This window comes from Numida meleagris, chromosome 1 (assembly GCF_002078875.1).
Source record: "Numida meleagris isolate 19003 breed g44 Domestic line chromosome 1, NumMel1.0, whole genome shotgun sequence".
Classification (NCBI taxonomy): domain Eukaryota; kingdom Metazoa; phylum Chordata; class Aves; order Galliformes; family Numididae; genus Numida; species Numida meleagris.
The window spans coordinates 54,395,474-54,418,891 of record NC_034409.1 but is presented as its reverse complement, the minus strand read 5'-3'; the positions used below and the strand labels follow the sequence as shown (position 1 = coordinate 54,418,891).

The 23,418-nt window shown below is 40.4% G+C and overlaps 1 protein-coding gene across 2 annotated transcripts in view; it reads left to right on the top strand.

Moving 5' to 3' along the window:
* RIC8B (RIC8 guanine nucleotide exchange factor B) overlaps positions 1-21,091 on the top strand; it is a 33,434-nt gene extending 12,343 nt beyond the window's left edge. For both annotated transcript variants that reach the window (XM_021386751.1, XM_021386760.1), the window contains 8 exons: positions 728-1,336; positions 4,857-4,951; positions 9,026-9,179; positions 9,493-9,588; positions 12,084-12,228; positions 12,345-12,489; positions 13,784-13,903; positions 20,003-21,091. In XM_021386751.1, coding sequence (XP_021242426.1) covers positions 728-1,336; positions 4,857-4,951; positions 9,026-9,179; positions 9,493-9,588; positions 12,084-12,228; positions 12,345-12,489; positions 13,784-13,903; positions 20,003-20,114 — 1,476 coding nt within the window. In that variant the 3' untranslated portion in view covers positions 20,115-21,091. The remainder of the gene's footprint in view (positions 1-727; positions 1,337-4,856; positions 4,952-9,025; positions 9,180-9,492; positions 9,589-12,083; positions 12,229-12,344; positions 12,490-13,783; positions 13,904-20,002) is intronic.

The window sequence follows — 23,418 nt, the reverse complement described above, 5'->3', positions numbered from 1 at the left end:
TTCTGGGAAGTATTTTTTCTGCGTTTTTCTATTTACCCCTACAATCACACTTGTGTAAAGTATCAGTGAATATTTCAACTTAAAGGGCAGGTTGCATTGACAAAGCAGTGGTTTTACTGCTTTAGTGGTACTGCTACAGCCAAAGTATTCCAATAAAAGTCTCCTATTGTGTTCCTGTGTCAGTCAGAGATAGTCACAATTAACATGGGAGAGGTTGGTAGACTGTGTTGAAATGGTACAAATGAAGAACAAATACTTGTATGCTTGGCAGTTACTTAGGTTTGGTTTCACTTCTCCCAGTTTCCTGATGGAAACAGCCTCCACTTACAGTTTCACAGGTCCTGAGGGTGTGGCTGTTCTACTTCAATATGTTCTTAAAACCTTTCACTTCTCTCTAGCCTTTTTATTCTGACTTTTTCAGACCTGAAACTGAGGAAACTGTAGAACTGGCAGTGGTAGATAGCATCTGTGCTACAATTTGGGCTTAACACTTTTGCCAGCGTTGATGTATTTGGGTGCATCTGTGTGGAAGGCCGCTCTTACTGATCTTTGGAGATCCTTCCTAATGGTTTATGTTTTGAAAAGCTAATACAGAATACCTGTTCTCCCAAATCAAGTCAGCTGAACACTCAAAAGTAGGAGCTTAGCAAAAGTTGTTTACTTGTTGCTAGCAATGTTGAAGTGGAACTGATTGGATTTTTGTTTGTTTGTTTTTGTCTTTGCTCAGAAACTGTGTGAGGGAATTCTGAACATCCTGGAAAAAGACACAAAAACCTCATGTCAAACTGCCTGTCTGGAAGCGCTGCGGATTCTGTCCAGGGACAAGAAGGTTCTAGTGCCTGTAACCACAAAGAGGAACATGCAGCTCCTTATGAGACTAGCAAAGCTGGATGCTGTGGAAGATCCTTTGGAGAGGGTGTCTGAATTTCCTGTTATAGTAGAAGCTTTAAAATGCCTCTGTAATATAATTTTTAATAGCACTGTTGCACAGAAGCTCAGTTTGGAACTGAATCTTGCAGCCATGCTCTGCAATCTTCTGAAAAAATGCAAGGACCGGCAGCTGGTTGGTGACATTAAATGCTTCGATTTGCGTCTTCTCTTCCTCTTGTCGCTTCTGCACACAGATATTAGATCGCAGTTGCGTCAGGAACTACAAGGGGTGCAGGTTTTGACTCAGGCTTTGGAAAGCTCCCTGAATGTAAGATGGACAGAAGAATATAAAGCAGCGGAAGATCACGACAGGCCGCCTTTATCTTTGCAAGAGACAAATTGTGCCATTGAGGCACTGAAGGCTCTTTTTAATGTAACGCTTGACAGCTGGAATGTCCACAGCAAGGTAAGGTTTAGTTGAAGCGATTTTTATTTAAATGGGTTTTGCTCAACCTGCAAGATCCAGAACCAACATAAGCAGCAGTTTTTGTCCTAGCTCCAGAGCAAGGATTTTAGTTCTGTATTTTTACTACTGTCATTCTAATAGTATATAGATTGTGTTTTTCAAAAGAGCAGCTGAGGTACTACTGAAATTTTGTATTGGTGTCAGAGCTTTTCTGTATGAAAAACCAGTCTGAGAAAATTCCTTTGAATATGTGAATACTGATTGTGTCATATATTGATCAGAAGTGACTGGAGAGTTGGTGGACCTGTCCTATGAAGAAAGGCCGAGGGGGCTGGGCTTGTTTAGCCTGGAGATGGGAATGCTCTGGGGAGATTTCACTGTGGCCTTCCAGTACATAAAGGGGACCTACAGGAAAGGTGAGGAGACGTTTTGCCAGGAACTGTAGTGATAGGACAGTGGGGAATGGTTTTAAACTAAAAGAAAGAAGATTTAGGTTAGGTGTTAGGGAGAAATTCTTGACGCAGAGGGTGGTGAGGTGCTGGCACAGGCTGCCCAGAGAAGCTGTGGGTGCCCCATCCCTGGAGGCTCAAGGCCAGGTTGGATGGGGCTCTGGCAGACTGAGCTGGGGGGTGGCAGCCCTGCCCATGGAGGGGACTTGGAACTGCCTTTAGGGGCTCTTCCAATCTGAGCCATTCTGTGATCTTGGGGTTTTAAGAGGTGTTGAGTCTCTAATGCTCATTGCTCGTAATGCAAAAGTAACTTTTTTTGCTCTTATTCCTACTTAAGCAGAAAAAGAGAAGTCTTTTCAATGTGTTTTCTGTTTAATGGGAGAGTAGCTTGGATGATATCATGAAATAATTAGAAGTATATGTTTCCAAACAAGAAATGCAAAATACAGTAGAGTGTGTCAAGGAAGACTGTTTAATGAGAGTCTGAGACTTCTGAAAGAAAATAAACTGTTCACCAGTAATGAGTTGGCGAGGAAAAACTGTAATGTAGCTGTACCAGATGGCTACATCCCTTGAGATTGTGGACTGTAGCAACAGAGTAACAATTAGAGCTGAGGACTATAACTGGTTTTATTTCTGTTTTTCTGGGCTTGAGGATAAGCCCATCAACTGTAATTTCCAGCCGTGAATAAGTGAAAAAAAACCAACAAATACTGTTTTGAATGTCTTTTTCTCCCATCGTCCCAGCTCCAGTGTTGATTTTAAACATGATCTTTTAAGATTAGGTCATGTACAAGAACCGAACACACTTTCATTGCTATCTTATTCATAGAATTTATCTATTTTTTTATGGCAATCCGAGATCTATTTTTTCTCACAGACAGTTATACTTGTTTTGTGTTGTATCCTCGAATTTATAAACAGAAACAATAATAACTTCTGTTGAATAACTTAAGCCTGCACTAGAATAATAGCATTAAGTAGATTGAAGGGCATTCTTAGTCCACATCATATTGTCTCTAAAACAGTTTTGTTAACTTTCCATTGAGCATTGTAAGTCTGTGGTGTATGAAGCTAAGTAGAAGGTAACAGTGGTTAAAATAGACAAATAATCATTCATCTTAGTGCATTGTACTGAACAACAAATATGATACTAATTATTACATTCAAAAATGTAAAACCCTGTAGAAGTATGAAGGTTGTTATTTTCATTGATATCTTAGGGACACCAAATGAGAAGCTATATCCTTACACTTAAGATTATTTGGTTGTGGGAAAAATCAGAGAAGCTAATGCTTCAGATTTTAGGGAAATGTGAGGACGGTGAGGGGATTTTACCTTGTTGATTTTCCTGACCTAGTCCTGGTCTTTAAAATACCTTTAGCTATATACCTTAAACTTTGTCAGAGAAAGTTCTTCGTATTTTGGAGGTAAGGGCTTGATTCAAGAAGAACGACCCAAAGTCAAGTGTATAACAGACGTATATGAATGTTTTGCTACTTAAGAATTTAAGAAGAATCACTTTTGTGATTCGTGACTTCTGTGTGGAGGTAATGTCAGGTATTAATCTGGAAAATGAACCGATATTACGTGTTCACCTCTCGAGAAGTAATGTCTTGAAATCTCAGTCTCAAAGTTGGTATACTTCCTCAAGATTCCCAGTATTTTCTAAAATTAAAAATGGAGCTTACAGCAGAAGGATGGATGGGAGGAGGTAGGGAGTTGTGTTAGCTGGTGAGGTTTCATTCGGCACCTGCCTTTGGTGTAAGGGAGGCTTTCTCCCACAGATCTTTTCCTCCTTGAAAAACCCATGCAAGCAGCTGTTAGGAAGATTCCCTTCAGATTTCAGGACATTTTAGTATTAATAACCTTTTTATTTAGTTGGCTTATTGGATGAGAGCTGAAGTCATTCTGGGACAGGAGAAATTTCTTTCATGTTTTGAGATGGAGTTTTATATAATGAGTTATTGCGAAACATTCCTAAAAGCAAGCAACCCTTAAATTAAAAAGCTCTTTGGTAGTGGTAAGCTCTTAACAAGATATTAGGTGATGTTCTGCTTAGCAAATATCCCTGTGGAAATATTAATGATCTGTAAGAAAAGTAAACGGCATGTTAATTAAGGAGGCTGAAGATGCAGAGGTTGAAAAGATGAGAAACAGGCAGGCTGGAAAATAAAAGGAGACCAGAGAGGTTAGGCGTGTGGGTAGAAAGCTAAATGAAACTCTTCATGAGGAGAAAAGAACCATCTGAAACACTGGTATTTAATGACTGCAGAGGATTTCAAAGTAGCAAAGCCAGAAGAGAGCTGCAGGTGGTACAGTTGGCAGATTTTGATGCTGATGTTACACATGATGTGTCAGGGTGCTTTGTGTGAAGTCAAATACACAAGAACATATGATGGATGCCAAGAAGAGCTAATAAAGTGGATGAGACAACGACAGAAGCAGTTTCATGATTACATTTACTGGCACGCTTCTGTGTAACTGCACTGTGGTGAAAGGTTGGAAGGAAGAGTTGTTTGGAGAGAGCAAAAGGAGGACGAATAAGGTTGCTGAGTGTAGAGAAGTTATTAAGGAAATGTAGAAAAAATGTCGAGGGAACAGAAGCAAGCAAACTAAGAAAGGAAACATATTGGGTGGGAGAAAGAAACTGTTGGCAGCAAAAGGGCTGAGTGAGAACGAGGCGAGCAAAGAACATATGTAATCTAAACTGATGAAGAGACATCGGTCCTGGGTGTAAACAGAAAAGAAGATCGGAATGTTATATTAGGAATAGTTGTATGGAATTGGGCACATAGTTCTTATGGGGTTTTCTGTTAGCAGGGAGTCATTAACCTGGAAGAAGGTCCCCTTGCCTTTTAAAAGGCCTCATTTATTAAAAGGCCAGCATATGAAAGTACATTGCATTAAGCATTCGGTGAACTCTAAGGTGAAGTCCTTTTATTGGTAGGGATGGATGTTGTGATCTAATAGGTATTTTCCATTTTTAATTTTTATTATTCTAGTGACCTGAACCCCTCACTTGCAATCTTCAAAATGAAAAAATATCTTCATAATTTATATTTATATAGAATGAATCTCATCAATTTCGTTACATGGCTGCCATCCTTCGATACTGCTTATTAACCACGGGCCCCACTGAAGACAAAACTGAAGAGTTGCACAGGTTGGTAAAATTGCAGAGGCAATCTACTTATGTTATTCTTACAAAATAAATAAGTTGCTTTCACTGATATCTGAAGTGGGAATCTGAGAACTAGTGAAAACTATAATTCTATAGTGGAATGCAACTCTTGTTGTTTTGCATAGAAGTTGATGGAAAACTGTGAGGTTTTTGTATGTAATTTCTGTAGTTTTGATCCATAGTGGAAGTAACACATTGATACTTTTATCTCCAGTAGTTCAAGAGTACGAGTTGTACAAGTATCAATTCCTTCATAACTATTTGTTCCGAGGAAATCACCTTGCAGTTTTAGGTGTGTTAGTTTCTCCTCAGTCCCACGCCCAGCTGCTTTCTTTATATTTGCCTCCAATTACTCAGTCGAAACGCGTTGTTCTTACTGATGTCTGGTGGTTCTCCCCTGTTCAGTGTTAATAGTCTTTTTCCATGACATTTTTATTTTTAATTAAATCGAGCTGTTCAAAGAGCTGAGCAGTACAGGAGCTTCAGATGCTATCCCACGATATCTTAGGCAATGAAAACCAGTGTTCCAGTTTTCTTCTTCTGCGACATCGGTATATCTGAGTGCAAGATCTTTTGGCAATCCTTTTTATGAGCCTGCAGTATCCAGCAAGAAGGATACAGCTTTTCTCACCCAGCGGTCTTGAAAGCGTTAAAAGAGCTTTACTAAAATCTTGGAAAGCTCTTACAGATCAAGAGTCTTAGTAGGCAAGTGCCAAAATCCTCCATCAGAGCCCTTCTCAGTTTTTGCAGCCTGGTTTGGAATGATTTAGGAGACCGCTGCAGTAATTGCCAGGACTCAAGTTGGTGCTGAGTGTGTCCTAAGAGGCACTCAGTATTTTCTCTGTGCTGCTGCTTACGGTGGGTTTTTTGCTCTCTCATCCTCCTAAAGCAAGGGCTGATGGGTCGAAGTTCCCCGCTGCTGGGAAAGTTGAACAGAGCCGTGTAAGTTCCACAGCTACTGGGAGATAGAGATCTTGATCATTTCAGCTTGTACAGTCAGCAAAGATTGCCTGATATTTTGATGAATTACCTTACAGTGGATGCTCTTCTCATGAAATTGTGCCATGCTTCCTTGTCCGGGAGTGTAAGACTAGCCTAATTACCCTGTAAAATATATCGCCCTTGTAAAATTTAATTATCTTGTGCTGTTGCAAAAGGATGTGTGTTATGGAAGTCCTTTTGTGCTTACCCCTTGCAGACACAGATCAGGGCCAAAGAGGGCTTTTTAGATAGAGGTAAGCAGCAATGGAGAAAACGTAGTATTAGTGTGATTTCTGTCTGCTTTTTTCAGTCAGAGGGAATATGTTGTGTAGATATGCCACCTACATGGACCACCACTCCTTATGGAGGCACTAAATCAAGGCAAGAATTCCCCCCAGTTCTGAGAAGGGGAAGCAGAAGGAGTGAGGGTGACTCACTGCCTTATTCCTTCAGTTGTCTCCCTTTCTCCATAAAATTCAGCACACCACTCCACTGGCCTTTTCCTGCTGTGCTGGGAATACAGCTTTCTCCCTCTGTTAGCCAACTGTAACTAGTTTGTTCAGCTCAAGTTGATAGAAGAAAGAGTGCTGCTGCGTGTAATATTTGGTCTTGATTTCTGACAAGCTCGAGGTTGTTTTTTTTTTTAAAACGTGTTAGAGTAGCGCAGCACAAGTTTAGAACTTTGTGACTCAAATATTTCAGCCCATCTGCAGGAGCTGAATTTTGTCTTGGAATGCTGCAGTAGAAGCGGAATAATTTAGGATGCTTTTCCACCGCCGGTGTTCGTGACAAGGCAGTTGTGGAACAGAAGAGGTACAGTCAGAAGTTACGACCCTGCGGATCTCAAGGGGCTGGATATCTCACTTCGGTTCCCTGTTGTAATAAGCCGAGGAAATCTTTCATTCCAGATTGGAGTTTCTGTAATACATGGCTAAACTTGTGTTAGCCATCTGTAGCTGGCATGGGATAGCAGGCTGGGTCGGTGGGGCTGCTAAACAGGCTGGGCTCTGACCACGGGCTCCTTATTGCTGAGCTGAGGTGCGAGTCAGAAGGAGTTCAGCTTCCCAGTCTGCATCCCAGCCAGAGCCTAGCGGTAACACAGTTATTAAAATGTCATTAGAAATAGAATAAAATATAAACAGACTGGAATGCAAGATAAAGTATCAGGAGGCATAAGTATATTACCTGGAATTCCCGTTCGCTTCCGTGAGTCTGTAAGCCTGCAGAATGTAAGGTGTGCAGTTGAAGGGTTTGGGCTGCCTGTTATAGCGTGTTGTATGAGTTCTTGTGCTCCAAGTGTCTGCGTAGAGGATTTATTTTATATGAGCATCAGGAATTGGATACACGCCCTTAATTGTGTTGTACTGATCGTTGGTTTGACTTGTTTTCCTAAGAAATAAGCAGAAGCTACCTATGAGAAATCCCTTAACTAATTTAGTACCTGCTATTGTTGTCATCATTGTGGTTCTGTCATGTCATTGCTTAACGTTTGAATATGAACAGCTTACAGCACCACATATTAGAGCGAGTGCCATTTTTGCCCACTAACAAGGCTTTAATCAAGGCATTCTGCAGCTCTAAATAGGCCTTTGCTTCTGAATTTGCATATCAGGAGGGGGCTGGGAGCATGAGTGGGTGGATGTCATGTCCCAGTGATTAATGATCTCTGGGAAGCCAAAAAGGGGAGAGTAATATACGCAGTATTTCTACCCCCTGGAGTAGGAATGCAAACACTATTGTGCAGATCTGTGCATAGTCACTGACTTCCTGGTAGCTGGAGAATTTCATACACTCCTCTACCACAAATAAAACTGTCAGTGAAGTGACAAAGATCAGAAAGCTGGGCTTCATTTATTGAAAAGAATAGCTCAGACACAGTGATCCAGAAAATTAATTTTGTAGGTGTTTGAGAACTCGGTTGTTTAATAAGGAACTGGTTAAAAAGAGAACTTTTGATGAAAGGATGAAAGCCACCAAATATTTGTTGAATTTCAGTCTGTTTTGCTTCTGACTATTCCCGAAATATTGGAGAGGAGTGACTTCTGTGATGTAGAAGACATCTTCAACAGGAATGAGAATATTTTTTTTTTTCCAAAAGTGCAAGAAATTCAGCTGTTAGAAGAGCAGAAGGGAGATAACACAGCGTGGAGCAGTCGCTCAGCCTGATCAAACTCAGAGCAGCACGTTTGTTAGAAATCCTCTTGTTCCATTGCTGCGTTTTGCTTTCTGACGTGCCAAGTCTTTGTTAGAATTGTATCAATAACATAAAAACTGAGTGCAGCTTCTATGTAAATACGATCTGAAGCATTAACTGAACTTGTTTGAAGAGCTTTCTCCATTCTTGGAGTTCTTGGTCCCTCTTTGAAACATCGTTACCTATAGGTTTTTTGATAGCTTTGGGGTCTGCTTACCTAAAACCACATTGTTCTGTAGTATTCTTAAATACATCCATTTATAATTGCAGTTGGGCATCAGCATTAAATAATGACAGTTCTAAGTTCTGCAGCATCTGTGTCATCTAGCCTCCTTCAAGAAAAGTACAAATTCTGGTCTGTATAATGAGAACAGGATAGATAGCAAACTTAAAGGATATGTGACAGAGAAGAGTTCCTTGCAAAGTATGTTCCACATTGCACTCCACTTTGTGGATTGCGAAGGCTGCCAGTTAGTGCTTGGCAAGTAAGCCTGATCTTTTAAAGTGTTAAAGCCTCCTGTATTTCCTATATACTACTACTAAAAAAATGTTCCAGGGAACCTGAGAAATTATCACCATGCCCCACTGATATTCAGAGGAAGAAGTGGTTTTCCATGGCAGACTTCTGTCTTAATAATGATAGGACGTGGCCGGATTGTAAAATCTTCTAAGTTTCAAGGAGGAAAAAGCTCTGAGCCCTGCAACTCAATGTGAGAGTTCCCCCTGCTGTCCTGCCTTTAAAACGCAGAGAACAGAAAATAAAGCATTGCTTCAGTTGCAGGGCCTTTTATTTGGTTTCAGTTGTACAAACAGTATGGTAAGTTGTACTGCTTTTAATTCTTTCTTCCGAACGAATAACGAATTCTAACGATCTGTTTCAGCAATGCAATCAACCTGTTAAGCAATGTTCCCGTCTCTTGCTTGGATGTCCTCATTAGTCCATCATCCCAGGAGGAAACAGATATAAAATACAATGGTATGAATATGGGAGCCATCCAGATTTTACTGGATTTCATGGAAAAGAGGATTGACAAGGTATGGTCTGTAAAGATTTTTGTCAGAAGTGGCTTCTTTCATTAAATTAAGAAGTGGATGTGTGTAATGTTTGTGAAGAGCCTTTTCAGGCAGCATTAGGAGAAATACGGGTGTCCTTGCTTGATTCTAGATTGTGAAACGCTTGAAAATTGAGAACAAACTCCTGTGAACACCTGAAGTATGCTTGTGTTTTTCAGACCACGAGCATGTGGCTCTTTGTAAAGTTCATATTTTGATTGTCATAGGGCTTTACTAAAGAGCTCGTAGGATTTGAAGTGCATCTTAAAAATATATATATTTGGTTTTATTTTAGGGAAGCAGCTATAGAGAAGGTCTGACTCCAGTTCTCAGTTTATTAACTCAGTGCTGCCGAACTCATAGGAATATCAGGAAGTTTATCAAAGCTCAGGTATGTAAAATAATCATTCAAATTTGAATATGAAATGAATGACAAGTTTTCTGAGATTTGGACATCAGCACAGGGCACTAATACCTTCACAGTATGGATGGTTTCCAATTAAATTACCCAGAAAGTTCTCTCTCTGGTATTTATTTTTTTCCATTATGTCTCTCACAACTGTCAACTATAGAAATATTTTTTTCAGAGTCATGTAAATCAATAGATAGTATAGCCTAAGGTCCATGATAAATGTTGTGAGCTGTTTAATAATATTAGTGGTATCGTAAAGCTGTGTGAAGGGGTCACTGTGGATGGGGGAAAAAAAAGCCCAGTAATGTCTGACCCCTTACATCCAGCATTTCAGAAGCACTGCAGTGCAGTTGATCAAACTTTGTAAAGCTGTATGGCAGCCAGTGAAACTACAGACATTTTGATTGCTTCTGCTTCAGCTTTAATCTGACCTCAGCAGGGAGGAATCATGGGAACTGGAACTTGTGAACCAAGTGCGGATCCGCTGTTCCATTGGAGTAAAATGCTGTCCTTTGTCACTTAAAGGGCTCTTAAAAGAGCTGTTAAATACAGCACAGACCCTGATAGATTCTTTACAGGGAAAAATTATTCCCATACGATGGTTAAAGATCGAAACGATCGCACGATGGCAGAGTGTGGTGGGTTTGAGGGTTTTGTTTGCTGCTTTTCCTGAAGCTGAGGAGAGAAAACTTAAAGCATGAGCAAGGGAGAGACAGCTGAGACCAAAGGACAGGCGCATTGTTCCTCAGCTGTGATGCTTTTTGGTTTGCATCTTAAGAGCCACTCCTAGATCAAAGCTGCGCCTGAATTCATAAATGGAATCGGTCGTGGAAAAGAGCATGTTTTGCATACATTGCCCACTTCTTTTGCCAGACAGTGCTTCGAAACCCATTTCTGTTTAAATATTTTGTTTGCAGCAATACTTTCCTAGAATACTCTTCTCGTTCGTTAGATTTCTTTACACAAATTGCACAGCCAAGTGTTCCAAAGTTAGAAAGTGAGGTTGTCTGCGTGTTTTTACTGCATCTCAGTGACTAGGTGTCAGGATGCAATTGGATGTTGTCTCTTCCCACAGGAACACTGCCTCATAGTGCAGAAAATGGATGGGTGCTGCTAACTGCATGAACGGATGTTTGATATTTTGAATTATCTTCATAGTTAAGTGTTGGCCTTAGGCTTTATTTAGCGTGCACTATTCAAATTCTGATCTGAAGACAGAATGATTAATTTCCTCATGGACTGTCCTGTGGCACTCATCACGGTATTAGTGTTCAACTATTCTAAAAACATTAATTCATTCTTAGAGCACTCTGGGAAATGGTGGTCGTGGTGCTATCCCCTTTGGGGAAAGCAAGCAGGGACAAAGTAAAATGTTTTTGCTAATTATTTGAGTATTTAGATTTGGAAAAAAAAAAAAAACAGGCCCTTTCTTTCTCAAAGTAGTCAATACATAGCATTAGTTTGTGTTAAGTATCAGCTCTGAGTGAGTCTGATTTCAGTAGTAACTGTGCAGTCAATTTGTACAGAACACAATGTTTTATTTTAAATACCTAGAAAACAAAGGACCTGCAATTCTTAATGACAATTAGTGACAGGCTTGGTTTTGTTAGCTAGTAAAACCTGGGTGATCTGTAATTGGTACAGGAGTCTTCAAACTACCAAATATGTGGTGTTAGGGCTCAGGTTTGTTAGCAGGTCATGTCACATCCTGTGAGGGCAAAATGATAATAATAATAATGAGGGGTTTGATTTTGAATGCACAGACACAGGGAGGCTGAAGTTAGGTTGCCAAACCAAACATCAGGTACCTTCTGGCTTTCTTGAGGGTTAAAGTTACCAATGGTAATGATATTCATGAGAAAATAGTGCATTTTAGGATATGTTAAAAAAGAGTATTTTCCCCAAAATCTCTTTGAAAATGAGCTTCAGCTTTCAAAGGAGTGTTATCTGGCAGAAGGATGAATTTCCTTTTTACACGTAGAGACAATTTCTGACGCTTTTGTTAGAGATTGCAATATGACTTAGTTTCCTGCTTTTTCACTGTCAGTATATTTGCTGCTCTGTACAAATTAAGCATCATATTAAGGTAGGTCTCCTTAAGCTGTTGTTCTTAATGCTTTTGCCAGAAACTTGAACAGAACAGAAGAACCTAAGAACATAAGGTTGCCGTTGCCTATGACCAACTATTTTGGGACAGACGTTTGTGCTCTTGAACTGCTAATAGTTGTCCTTTCTCAGGTCTGTGCTCAGGGTTTGGTATCCCTTTGCCCAGGATGGCAGACCAGAAGGGCTGAATATGTGATGAAGGAAGACTCATTGCTAGTCCATGTAAACACCGTTGGGTCGATATTAGTCCCTTTTCTAAAGTAGCAGCACTCCAGTATTTTCTTGTTCTGTTTACTGTGTTTCTGCAAGGATTGGCTAAGTATTTCCATTCATCTGATGTTGCTGTTCTCTTTTTTTTATGCTGCTAGGTACTGCCTCCTCTAAGAGACGTATCGAGTCGTCCAGAAGTTGGCACAACAGTGAGAAACAAGCTTGTGCGCCTTATGACGCATGTTGACCTTGGAGTAAAGCAAATTGCAGCAGAATTTCTTTTTGTTCTTTGTAAAGAGAGAGGTATGCACTTTTTTTTCCCCCCTTTTACGTAAAGTCTTGCTGTAACTAGTGCGTTTGCCTCTTTTTGTTTTGTAGCTGATTCTCAGCTGAATAATTCTTTGTATCGCTCTTTGCAGTTGACAGCTTGTTAAAATATACAGGCTACGGTAACGCGGCAGGATTGTTGGCAGCAAGGGGCCTGTTAGCAGGGGGAAGAGGAGATCATTGGTACTCGGATGATGAAGATACAGATACTGAAGAATACAAATCTGCAAAGCCCAAGTATGGTATTGTTTTAAATTCTGCACTTCCTCTTGCAGTCGAGGTGTTTTGACGCAATTTTGTTTCACCTTTTACAAAATGGCCAGTTGTTGAATCACATGTGTTTATATGAACTACTACCATCTCTTCCTGCCCTCGTGGTTGAATTACTGAGGAGCCAGTATCCATAATACTACAGTTGGATGGCTCAAAAAAAAAAAAGAAAAATCCACTCTGATAATGACTTAATCCCAGTAGCTGGAACTACATAAGAATGAAATGCTTGTCAAAAAGAAATAAGAAAAATTCAAAATGTTCGTGGGGGGCCTAGGAACACAATGTTAGAGGTTCAGAATACGTGCGTTGTCCATCTAAATGCGACTTGAAAATCTGAACTTGTTGAAACGAGAGTAAAGGAAGGTATCAGAGGTGATACTCTTCCAGAGTAACAAAGCAGGGCAGAAATGTTTTGCAGAGCAGAAGATTGATTTCTGCACTTCAGGATTATTTCTTCCTTTTTTGTCTCTGCTCTTTCAGAAGCTTCATAGCCAGTTATATGCATATAAGTAAAACTGGCATCTATTTAGTTAAAAGCTAGCACTTAAATGGAACGTTCAGGACAAAATGTCAGTTGCATTTGATTTTCAGTGTTGTTTTTTGTTTGTGGTCAAGCAATTTGAAAAGATAATTTTTCCTGGAAATGTGCTTTAGAACTAATTCTCTGCTTTTGTTACTCACCATCTCTGCATCACCATTCACTTGGTTTAACAGTGAAAATAACTGAGATTGTAAATTCTCAGCGTAGTACTAATTTGGTTTGAGCAAAAACGATCATGAGAAGGAAACTGAACTAATTCAACGCTTCTTCCTCAGTAAGAAAACTTCCCTTTTGGTCTGTGTTTTTAAAACCAAGCCTGTAGGAAATTAGTTGCAATCATGTATCTGTTACTCTGCTCCCCGTGTGTGTCATTATTACTAACGACATTGTCGTTAACAGTGTTATTACCTTGCTCTCAAACTACTTTTGTGTGGTTTAGAGCATAACAAGTACTGTAGTGGACTGTGTGCTACTAGAGTAGTTAACAAGGAACTACACAGTGCATCAACAGGAGGCTAATACTGTGAATCACAGGAAAAGACTACAGAAGTATCAATATGAAGGCTGGCTATTCGTAGTAAGAGCTCTCACGTGCAATTCAGACAGCATTAGTCTTAGTGGTGTCTGTGTGTTGCTTTTTCCTCCTCTTAAGAAGACAGGCAATTTACATACATTTTTCTGTAGAAATGTTAAACTATATTATCTTTCCACCTCCAGCATTAACCTTATCACTGGTCACTTAGAAGAACCCATGCCCAATCCAATGGATGAAATGACGGAAGAACAAAAAGAATATGAAGCTATGAAGCTTGTCAACATGTTTGATAAACTTTCCAGGTATTGTATTGTAGCTGTTTTTCGTGGAGGCAGCTTACATCGTGGTTCCTTGCTCTTCACTAAAGTCTACAGCTTCAAATAGTGCTATAATCAACAGAATTAGAGCCGTGTTCACTGCAGAGAAGAATGTTTAATACTTCAAAGAGAAGAGTGATATTTTACAGGACCTCACAGGAAACCCCTTTTGGAAAGGATTGGACAGAATCAGGTGTTGATGGAACCTGCCTACTAAATGGGTAGGCTGATGAATAATTAAAAGAATTTCTCCTTTTGATGTATGAGAAAGTGCAAGACAAGTGTACTTGTTTACCCCAAGTCAGTGAGCAGGATCTGATGGTAACTATTTATGTGTTGCTGCTATTCTGAAGAACAATTACTGCATGAAAACAGCTGTCAGCAGAAGAAATGAGTTATCTCTTAGAGCAATTAAAAGGGAATATACAATTAAGAATTCGTAAGGACTTATTAGAGTAAGTGTGGACTGGATTACAAAGGAAGCTTTATCATTTGTTCTAGATGGATATGGTAATGCCATAAAATAAATTGGTATGGCATGTGACATGTTATTGGTACATGAAAATGATTTTTATTTTCTTTTTCAGGGAACAGACCTGTATAGTTGGTTATAGCTGTTTTACTCTCTGACTCATGTGCCTAGAATTCGTTGGGTTTAATTCACCCCATACTTGTAGACATACTGGAATGGTTGCTTGTGTTTTGTTTTCTGCGTAAGCTAAGTGTTACATTCTCAAGGAGTGCCTTATGGAATACTAATTCACCTCTGATCTGAGCTGTAGGAATGTAGGTAAATTTGCAAGTGAATCATTTTTCAAACAAGGGGATGAACTGGAGGATAGAAATGTTTGTGTTTTGTGGAGTCGGTGACTACTCCAATAACAAGTTCTCTTGAGAGAAATTTCAGCCAACTAAATGTTTTTACCTCTCTGCTAAGGATTATGAAAACAGCAAATGCTGTGGGTGATTCTGGATTTCATATTAGCTGGCAGAGCCTGAAGTATAAACCGGAGTGTGAGCAGGGAAGAATTTGGAGACGACTCAATCAGTGAAGTAATTTAATAGTTTTATCCACATTATTGGTATGGGAAGCAAGTGTCATAAGTTACAGTCTTCTTAATAGAGGAAAATAGAATGCACATGCAATTCTAGTTAAACTGTTATGTAAAACCAAATGATTGCTGCATGAGGTAGAGAATTAAGATGCTGAGCATTAGGAATAGCATAGTGAAATAACTAAATGATCTACAACTATTTTTTTCTCTAAAGGGAAGATGGAGAGAAACAAAAACTGAAGACAAGTCAGTTGTTGTCAGGATAGCAGTTGCACAAAAAGTCCAAATGGCATTACTGTAGCCTACAAGCCTCTTTGGTTTGGAGGGCTGGAGACAGCTGCTGTGTTGCCTGCTAAAAACTGACAGTATCGAAGCAGCTGGTGCCTGGTGTCCTCCTCTTGGCCAGTAGCATTCTTTCACCTTGGGCTTTGTCGCATTGCATCCACCTGCAGTTCCTTCTGTAGTACTGGGACTGCGAGCTCTTCAGGGCTGCAACTCTTTCTGCTGTATGTTTGTTTGCTTTTTAGTGTAGTGATTACTGTGGGGTGGTTTTGTTGGCGTGACCCCTGAAGGTGCTGCGATAGCTTGCTTTTACTAGAGAAAGGTATGGAAAACAGTTGAAGGACTGACAAACTCACTTCCCTTTTCAATTGAGGGTAGTCAAGGCAGTCTGTCATTGGGTTGTTTCAGACTTCTAATGACTGGCTTTTATAATTTTTGAAAAGTTACCTGAGGGACAGATTGAAATCCTCAGAAAACAAATTTGCAAAGCAGTACTACTTCAATGCAGATATATAGCCTTTCATTAATGGCTGCTCTCTGTTTACAGTTCCCTTTTGTATGGGCTTATTGTAAGTAATAAAGTGGTATTTTTTCCCCTTGTTCCGTAAGACGACAGTGGATTTTTGCTCTCCAGATTTCTCTTCAATTTTGATCATTGGCACTGAAGAATTGAAACTATTTTGAGGTGCTGTTAAATTGTTCCATGCTTTGGGTTGTTACAGGTCATGTTTTCAAGGCTTCTGTTTTCTGTTAGGTTACTGGTACTTAGGCCTGTTTGTGAGGTAACTGACCCTCAATAAGGCTAAATTAAAAATAATCACCTAGTTTTATCAAAATATATGGAGGAAAGCTGAAAATTGCTTGTGAACCCATTTACTCTGCCCAAACTAACATGGACTTGAGTTCTACAAAAGCTTTTATAGACACTAAACTTTTGCTCATATTTGGCTGGATGCGATTACTTTTTGAAAGTATTAAATATGTGTAAATTATCAAGATTTTCACCCTCATTAATATTTTCTGCTGCAGCGCTTGGAAGGTGTAGATGTTACTTAGGTTGCTGAGTGCCTGAGCTTGGCCCTGAAGTGACTTCATGGGCTTTGCCTGCAGTAAGGGCAGATGCTGGCTCGTTGAGAATTGTTGGGTAGCTGTAAATCAGTGTCCCCTACATGTGGTGCGCATCTCCAAGTCTGCAAACAGATTTAACCCAACCTCTATTATTTATTTCTTCTACAAAACATCAAAGGCGGCCAACTTAAATCATTGTTGTATGGTATTCTGTCTGTTTATATCATAGACTGTTGGGAATAGTTTCTGTTAATTAAAATGTTTGAAGAAATATGCTAACATTTTTTCTATTATAAAAGGTAGGTAGAATTGTATATTAATTGACTAATTTAAAATGTCAGGATGCTTTTTCCAAGCCAACCTTGTATTAATAGCAAGAATCCTTTTGCTGATGAAATGGTCTCCAATTATCACAGCTTGGGTTTTGTTGTACATTCAACAGAAGTCAACAAAACAAGTGTGTAAGAGAACCTGCCTAAATAAGCAACCATACTCATTAAAAACACAAAATTAATCATAGGATGAATGAAGAAAGCAACGTTACATAGGTTGTTTTTTTTTTTGCTTCCCCTTTCTAATCATAGAACAAAATAATGTTACATGAAAGGATCAGAACTATTATGTGGTACTCAATTATAAGGAGGTGAATAGGTCCCTAACGTGCCATTTTATCAAAGGAGCAGGCTGGTGTTTGCATGATGGCTGTTTCATTACAGACACCATCATTAATTCCATGTGTCAATACTGTCCTATAGTACGCAGAGCAGACAAGAAAGAGTCAGCCTTCAAAACAAGGGAGTGATTTTTGAGTCGTTATCAAGCTAAATGGCAAGCAGGAAGCTAGACCTTGTATGGATATATTTGAAGGGACTCTTGGGAGATCTGCAAGTGGAAGAAGAGAATGCACTTTACCAACTGTTTAATTATGGTGTGGTTCTAAGTATGCTTGAATAGAATGCTTTGTTTGCATTAGAAAAACGAATGTTGCAGGAAGGGTTATTTGAGTGCATTGGAGGTCACATGAGGATGTTCAAATATGTGTAAATATTCATATTATGTACTTAGATGTGACTTGGTGGATGCAGAAGTATTCACGCTGCCACCTACTGGGCTGAGGTGATCTCTCTTCTACCCTACTGAAGTGTCTAAGGAATGAAATAATTTCTGGGAGTGTAAGTGCCAGTTTTACGGGATTGCTGTGCCACTTGTATTTCACCTTAAACAGCAAACATCCTCAGCTGCCCCCTGTTGTCAGAGCTTCAGTACCATGAAAACTGCACAAGTGCACTGCACTGCCTCAGACTTCTGAGTTGCATTGTCACACGAAACTCCACGTGCTTATCCTCAAAAACTGACACACCAAAAAAAAAAAAAAAAACAAAGCCAACACCTGTATGTAAGGATTTGTCTCAGCTGTTGCATCTGGTGTTCAGCATCTCCTTAGACAATTCATTGGGAGAGATGAGAAGTTTGTCTTATGTTCTGGAGCATTTGTAGCATGATGTAAAAGTGAATTGTGAAGGCGAGGTACAGAGAAAGGGCTTTGTCTTATAGTTGACAAATGGTGAGGAAAGACTTCTTGACAATATTTACAGGTAGAAGTATCCGTATGTGGGGAGATGGAGGATTAAGAGGTGAGAAAACTTGCTTGTATTTCTCTGAGGTTTGTGAAGTTAGCTCAGTGCTTGCAACCGCCAGTCCCTAAGTTGTGTTGTGATCAGAAAGCCCAGTTTAGCCAGCATGTGTTCCACAGCAAAAACGTTGCAGACAGGACCAAAGTTAGGTGTTCACACCTTTACACTGTGTCACTTGCTCTCCAGCTTTCACTTTGCTTTATCGGCATTGGCTCTGGGAAGTTGCACCAAAGCTGCTGTGGGATAATGCAAAACTGGCCCATGTTCTCCAAGTGGTTTTCATTCTTAAGCCTGTGTCTGTGTCCTTCAGTAGCAATATTGTTCTGACCAGGAATGTTCCTCTTGGGTCATTTTTGTGTTTTTTCCCTTTTTCTGAACTGCACCTTTGATCCTTTGCTGGCTGTTACCAGTAGCAAATCGTAAGTGGCTAATAAATGGTTTCTTGACTTCTGGCCGCAGCGCTGAGTGTTGCAACCTAAGCGCTGTGTTTTTTAAAGCAGAAATTTAGGATCCCCTCAGCTTAGGGGGCATGGAAAGTGATTTGGGTAGAATGTACATGCTATAGCCTGTACTACTTGAGGACGAGGAGTTCTCAGACCTGAAGCGCAGCGTACCAGCTCTGTTTAGATGCCTGTTTAGAGATGGATGATGGTCCTAACAGAAGTCCTTCCCTGGCTCCCAGCTGCCCACCCAGACGTGGTTGGCCAAACCAGACCGGTTCCTCCGGGGCCAGTTTCTCATGTTTAGAGGTGCTGCAGGCAGTGGGATCTGTGAGCTTAGCGCTGCAGTATCTGATGGCCGCATCTGTGCAAATAGATGGTTTTCTTTTCTTGAGCAAAAAAAGGACTCTTGGAGACTTCAACTGCTGCTTCGCTGTGCTGTATCTAGCTTATGCATGCCATGTAATTCAGATGTTGCCTTTCCTGCTGTTTCTATTGTGTTAAGGTTAGGTTGCCAGCTGTGTACGACCAATGTCTGTCCCTTCTTTGCAGCCAAGGTAGAAGTGCAGACCAGCAGAGAGTCGGTGAGATGCTTTTGTCCTCCCCACAGAGCGGTGCGGTTTTACTGTCCGTGGCCCGGGGGGAGCAGGGGAAGGGCAACATTGTGTTAAATCGCCTGAGTTTTACTGGGCTGCCTTTTAAGTGGGGGGTGAATGGACATCAAACCTCACATCAAACCTCTGCTCCTTTATTTAAGGTGACTCCTGAATATTTTGAGGTATTCTCCCCCCCCCCCCCTTTTTTTTCCAGGAGAAAATCAAAACGTTATCTTTGCCCTCACAGGTTTTGCTATAATCCACGTATAAATGAGGTGATAAAAAAGTAAGGATTAAAGAAATCTTTGCTAATACTTTCTGATTGGCTTAATCAATAATTAATCATCTCTTAGATGAGGCTGTAGCTTGTGGAGTAGATATAATTGGATTAGCTTTGAGAGGCCTTTAGAGCTTTGAAGAGATTAAAATGGCTGTCAATCCTGTAATTAAACTGCTGCAAACAAAAGCAGTAGTATTAGAATCAGTCAGCTTTTTAAAATGAATCAACAAGTACTTGCACACCCCTGGCAGCGGTGTAGGCAGTCTGCTCTCTTCACCGAGTTATTTCCTGCAGCAAGAGGAATGTGCATCACGTCGTTATTTTAATTGCGTGCGCACTTACGGGCCAGAATGGCAGGTGAAATTCTAGGTGGGAATGGCTGGCTGAGAACTCTCAGAAGAAAAGCTAGCTTGTGTATTTAAAACGGTGAGCCTGCTCCTTGCCTTGAGCCTATTAGGCACTGACTTTTCATGGTGTCTTTAATTGGCTAAGGAGGTTTGGCCTACATGAATGAGGTCTTTATCTGTCCTGCTCTTCCCCTCCCACCTATTTTGGAAGGTTTTTTGTTCCTCTTCCTTCAAAACAGAAGGCTTCAGCTGAAATAACTTCCTTTTAAAGGCTTATTATGTACTAAAGCATATACTGTATGCGATTGTATTATACACATGTGAATTGATATGTGTACATATGCTAATGTATATTCTCTTTTTTTTTTTCAATCTCTTACAGAGATGAGCTTATAAAGCCAATGGGAGTGCGGCCGGATGGTACAATGGCTCCTTTGGAAGAAGCAGTCAGCCAGTACCATACCAACAAGCAAGACAGTTCAGATTCAGACTAAAGCATCACCTGCTTCGCTCTCAATTCTCTAATCCGCATTTTCCTTAGAGCCACGGCATCTTTTTATCAAAGCATTTTATCCTCGCATTATTCAGCGTCACTTTAACCGTTCAATTATCGGGATATTTAAATGATGGATCCTATGGTGTAATGTCTGCATTTTTATGTCTGTTTAAAGAACATGTATTAGTTTGATCTCTAATTTAAAACTAAATGTATTTCAAAGGGATAAAAAAGTGAAAGCCTACAACGAAAAATAAAATATAAACATTTTGATTTTCCAGAATCCTGTTTTCCAAAGTCTGTAGGTTTTCCCATTCTTTATACGTTTTTGTATTGTCTTCTCGATCTCTCTTTACCTTTGTATAATTCTAATTAAAGAAGCAAATTTGCTTAATGGCATTAGGAGCATCAGAAGGGAAAACTTACAAGTCGGACTGACCTTGTAAAGCTGCTTCAACTGGCATTCAGCAGTGACTTCAGAGCTTCCCCTTTTGCATGTCGTGGGATTTCTTACCACTACACACGTCTGTGGTTAAGCTACTGCTTAAGATTTTACCCATGTGTCAGTCACTGACTGCTGCTAAAACTGCCTTTAAATGGGGAACAAGATGATGTATGTTGTACGTCCTCCCCCCCCACGGAAAGACCACACAAGTATTACCACTGCACCACCCCCCCGCTCTGGTTAAATAAAAACATCCCTATTCAAAACAGCATTCAAGTATATACACTTAAATGTTGCTGTGAATAGGAACAGGCTGAAGAGAGGTGTATGTGTGAGTGCTTTATGGAACTGGGGCCTAAGGGAGCGCTTCAAGGAAGGGAAGTCAAACTACTAACAAAGAAATCGTTCCCTTTTTAGGGGAAAATTAGGAAGCGATGGGATAGAGAATGGAAAGGTGGGAAAGAGAAGAAAGTGTAATTTTCAACTCTGTACTCTTATAAAGATTAAAGTTGTAGTTGTGCTGCACTGTTCCTGCCTCTTTGCCTGCTTAGTTCCTTTCTCGGCGTGTTTCTCCTGATAGGAATTTTGTGAAGAATGATCCATATTTCACATTGCAATTCCTTCTTTTTGCTCAGAAACGTACACGTTGTATTCTTGAGAACCTCTCCTGGGTGTTGATGAAGGTGTTCCAGTTTGTTTTTGTTTCCTTCAACTTGATGCTGGTACCCTGCACTAAAGAAGGTGGTTTTCAAAGGAAGCCCTGTTGAAGGAAGGACTTGGAATGAAACCAAAACCAGGTTGTTTTCCTGTATGGGGAGCTTCCACAGATCTGCTTACCCTTCCAAAAGAATTAAACTAATGCACTGTCATTGTCTCAGCAGTTGTTTTCCCAAGGAAAGCTATGTGGCCATAGTTATACCTCTCCTTTTTCCTTTTGATTATTAAAGGGAGCTAGGGTCACTAATCCTGTATATTTGTAAATGCTGGCACCTTTCTGAATGTTATAATAATTGATATTTTAGGTTGTGACTTGACTTGGGCTATGTTGTCTGCTGCATCAACATGGAGCATCACGTTTTCCATAGGGAAAAAGAAAGCCAGCTGCAGTTCCCTCACATTTTAAGGAGGAAGGAATAGCTGAAGTAAAACCAAGTACGGCATTTCTAACACTGTAATCACGTCTACATACCTAGAATCCAAAATAGGGAAATGTCAGCAGAAAACATGTTTAGCTGCATCTAAGCTTGGTTTCAAAGATGAAATTCTGGGTTTTGCATCATCCCTTGCCTCCTCTCAGGCAAATATTAAGTGGTGCTGCAGGTGCAAAGTATTTATGATCTTTTGCTGAAGAATTAAACTTAACTATGCCTGTTAATGGAGGTTTGAGTCCTTTCGTGGTATCAACCATTAGCCATGGAGCTGGAGAAGTTATTCCAGTAATAAGCTTTGGTAGAGGTTGCCATAGAGGGATTAGTACAGAGCAAGAAAAGCTAAATCTCAGTTTGTTGCTTTACATGTTGTAGAATATGCTTATGCAATCAGCTGGCTGAAAAGAGACACAGTATTGGCTGCAGGAACCTTGCTATAAATGATGTACCGTGTGGCTTTTGTGATCTGGCTCCTGCCATTTTGAACAGCGCAGCAATAGATGCACTAACCAGCTCCTCTGTTCAGTTTGTCTTGAAAAACACATGCTTGCATCAGGTTTTTCATTAAAAAAATAAAAATGAACACCAAGTATGGAATGCTCTGCCTGTGCGCTGCAGCAGTGTGTGGTTTGGGCTGCCTGTAGCGATGGTGCCTCTCCGTGAGCTGTATTTCTAAACTCTGTCCTGTTCTATGGAGTTGAAAGTGTTGGACTGTCCTCTTGCCCCTGCCCTTTTCTCCCTCCCGATCCCTCGGTGCGCTGCCAAACCTTTGCTGCCATACCCCTACAGTCTGGCTCCCGGCCCTGCACTGTAGTGGGTGCGGAGCCCAAGAGCAGGAACTGTCAAAGTTCAGTGGTACTTTGACACTTGGGGAGTCCCTCTCTTGAGGTTTCATCGCTGTTTGCCAGGCTGTAGGGCTGCACTGGGATGAGCGTCTCAAGTCCTCTCCAGTCACACCAGTAGCAATCTGCTGTGTCAGTGCCTGGAGCAGGACAGAAGCTTGCTGCTCTTCTGGCAGTCGTTCTGCCAGAGTCCTTACACAAGGGTTTGACTATTGCGCTGAAGCTCACATGGTATGAACTATTCTGTATCATACAGAGTCATGGAATTGTTTGAGTTGGAAGGGACTCTTAAAGGCCACCTAGTCCAACTCCCCTGCGACGAACAGGGGCACCTACAGATAGATTAGGTTGCTCAAAGCAATATGAGGCAAATGATATTTGATTATATAAGCTCATGTTTTCATTTTTCCTCTCAAATGCGTGAGCGTAATTGAGTGAGAATCATAGAATCACCAAGGTTGGAAAAGACCACCAAGATCATCCAGTCCAACCATCCACCTACCACCAGTATTTCCCCACTAAATCACGTCCCTCAGTACAACATCTAAATGTTTCTTGAACACTCTAAATATTTCTTGAACACAAATGAACCTAATGTTACAAATGCTACAAAAGCCAAGTCTGGGACCCTTCTTTGTCCTTAAGATCAAGTAATAACCGTGATCAGAAAAAGGAACTCACATGAGTAAAATGTCATTTGATTCTCTGGTGGTGACTGTAAAAGACTTAGCCAATGAGTTTCAGTGACACAGGTACCTTCCATTCTCAAGAAGCCCTTCACAGGCCATCCCAAACACAAAAATTTGCACTTCAACCTTTTTCTTGGCACCAACACTCAGAAATAACACGGTTCTCATTAAGGCTCAC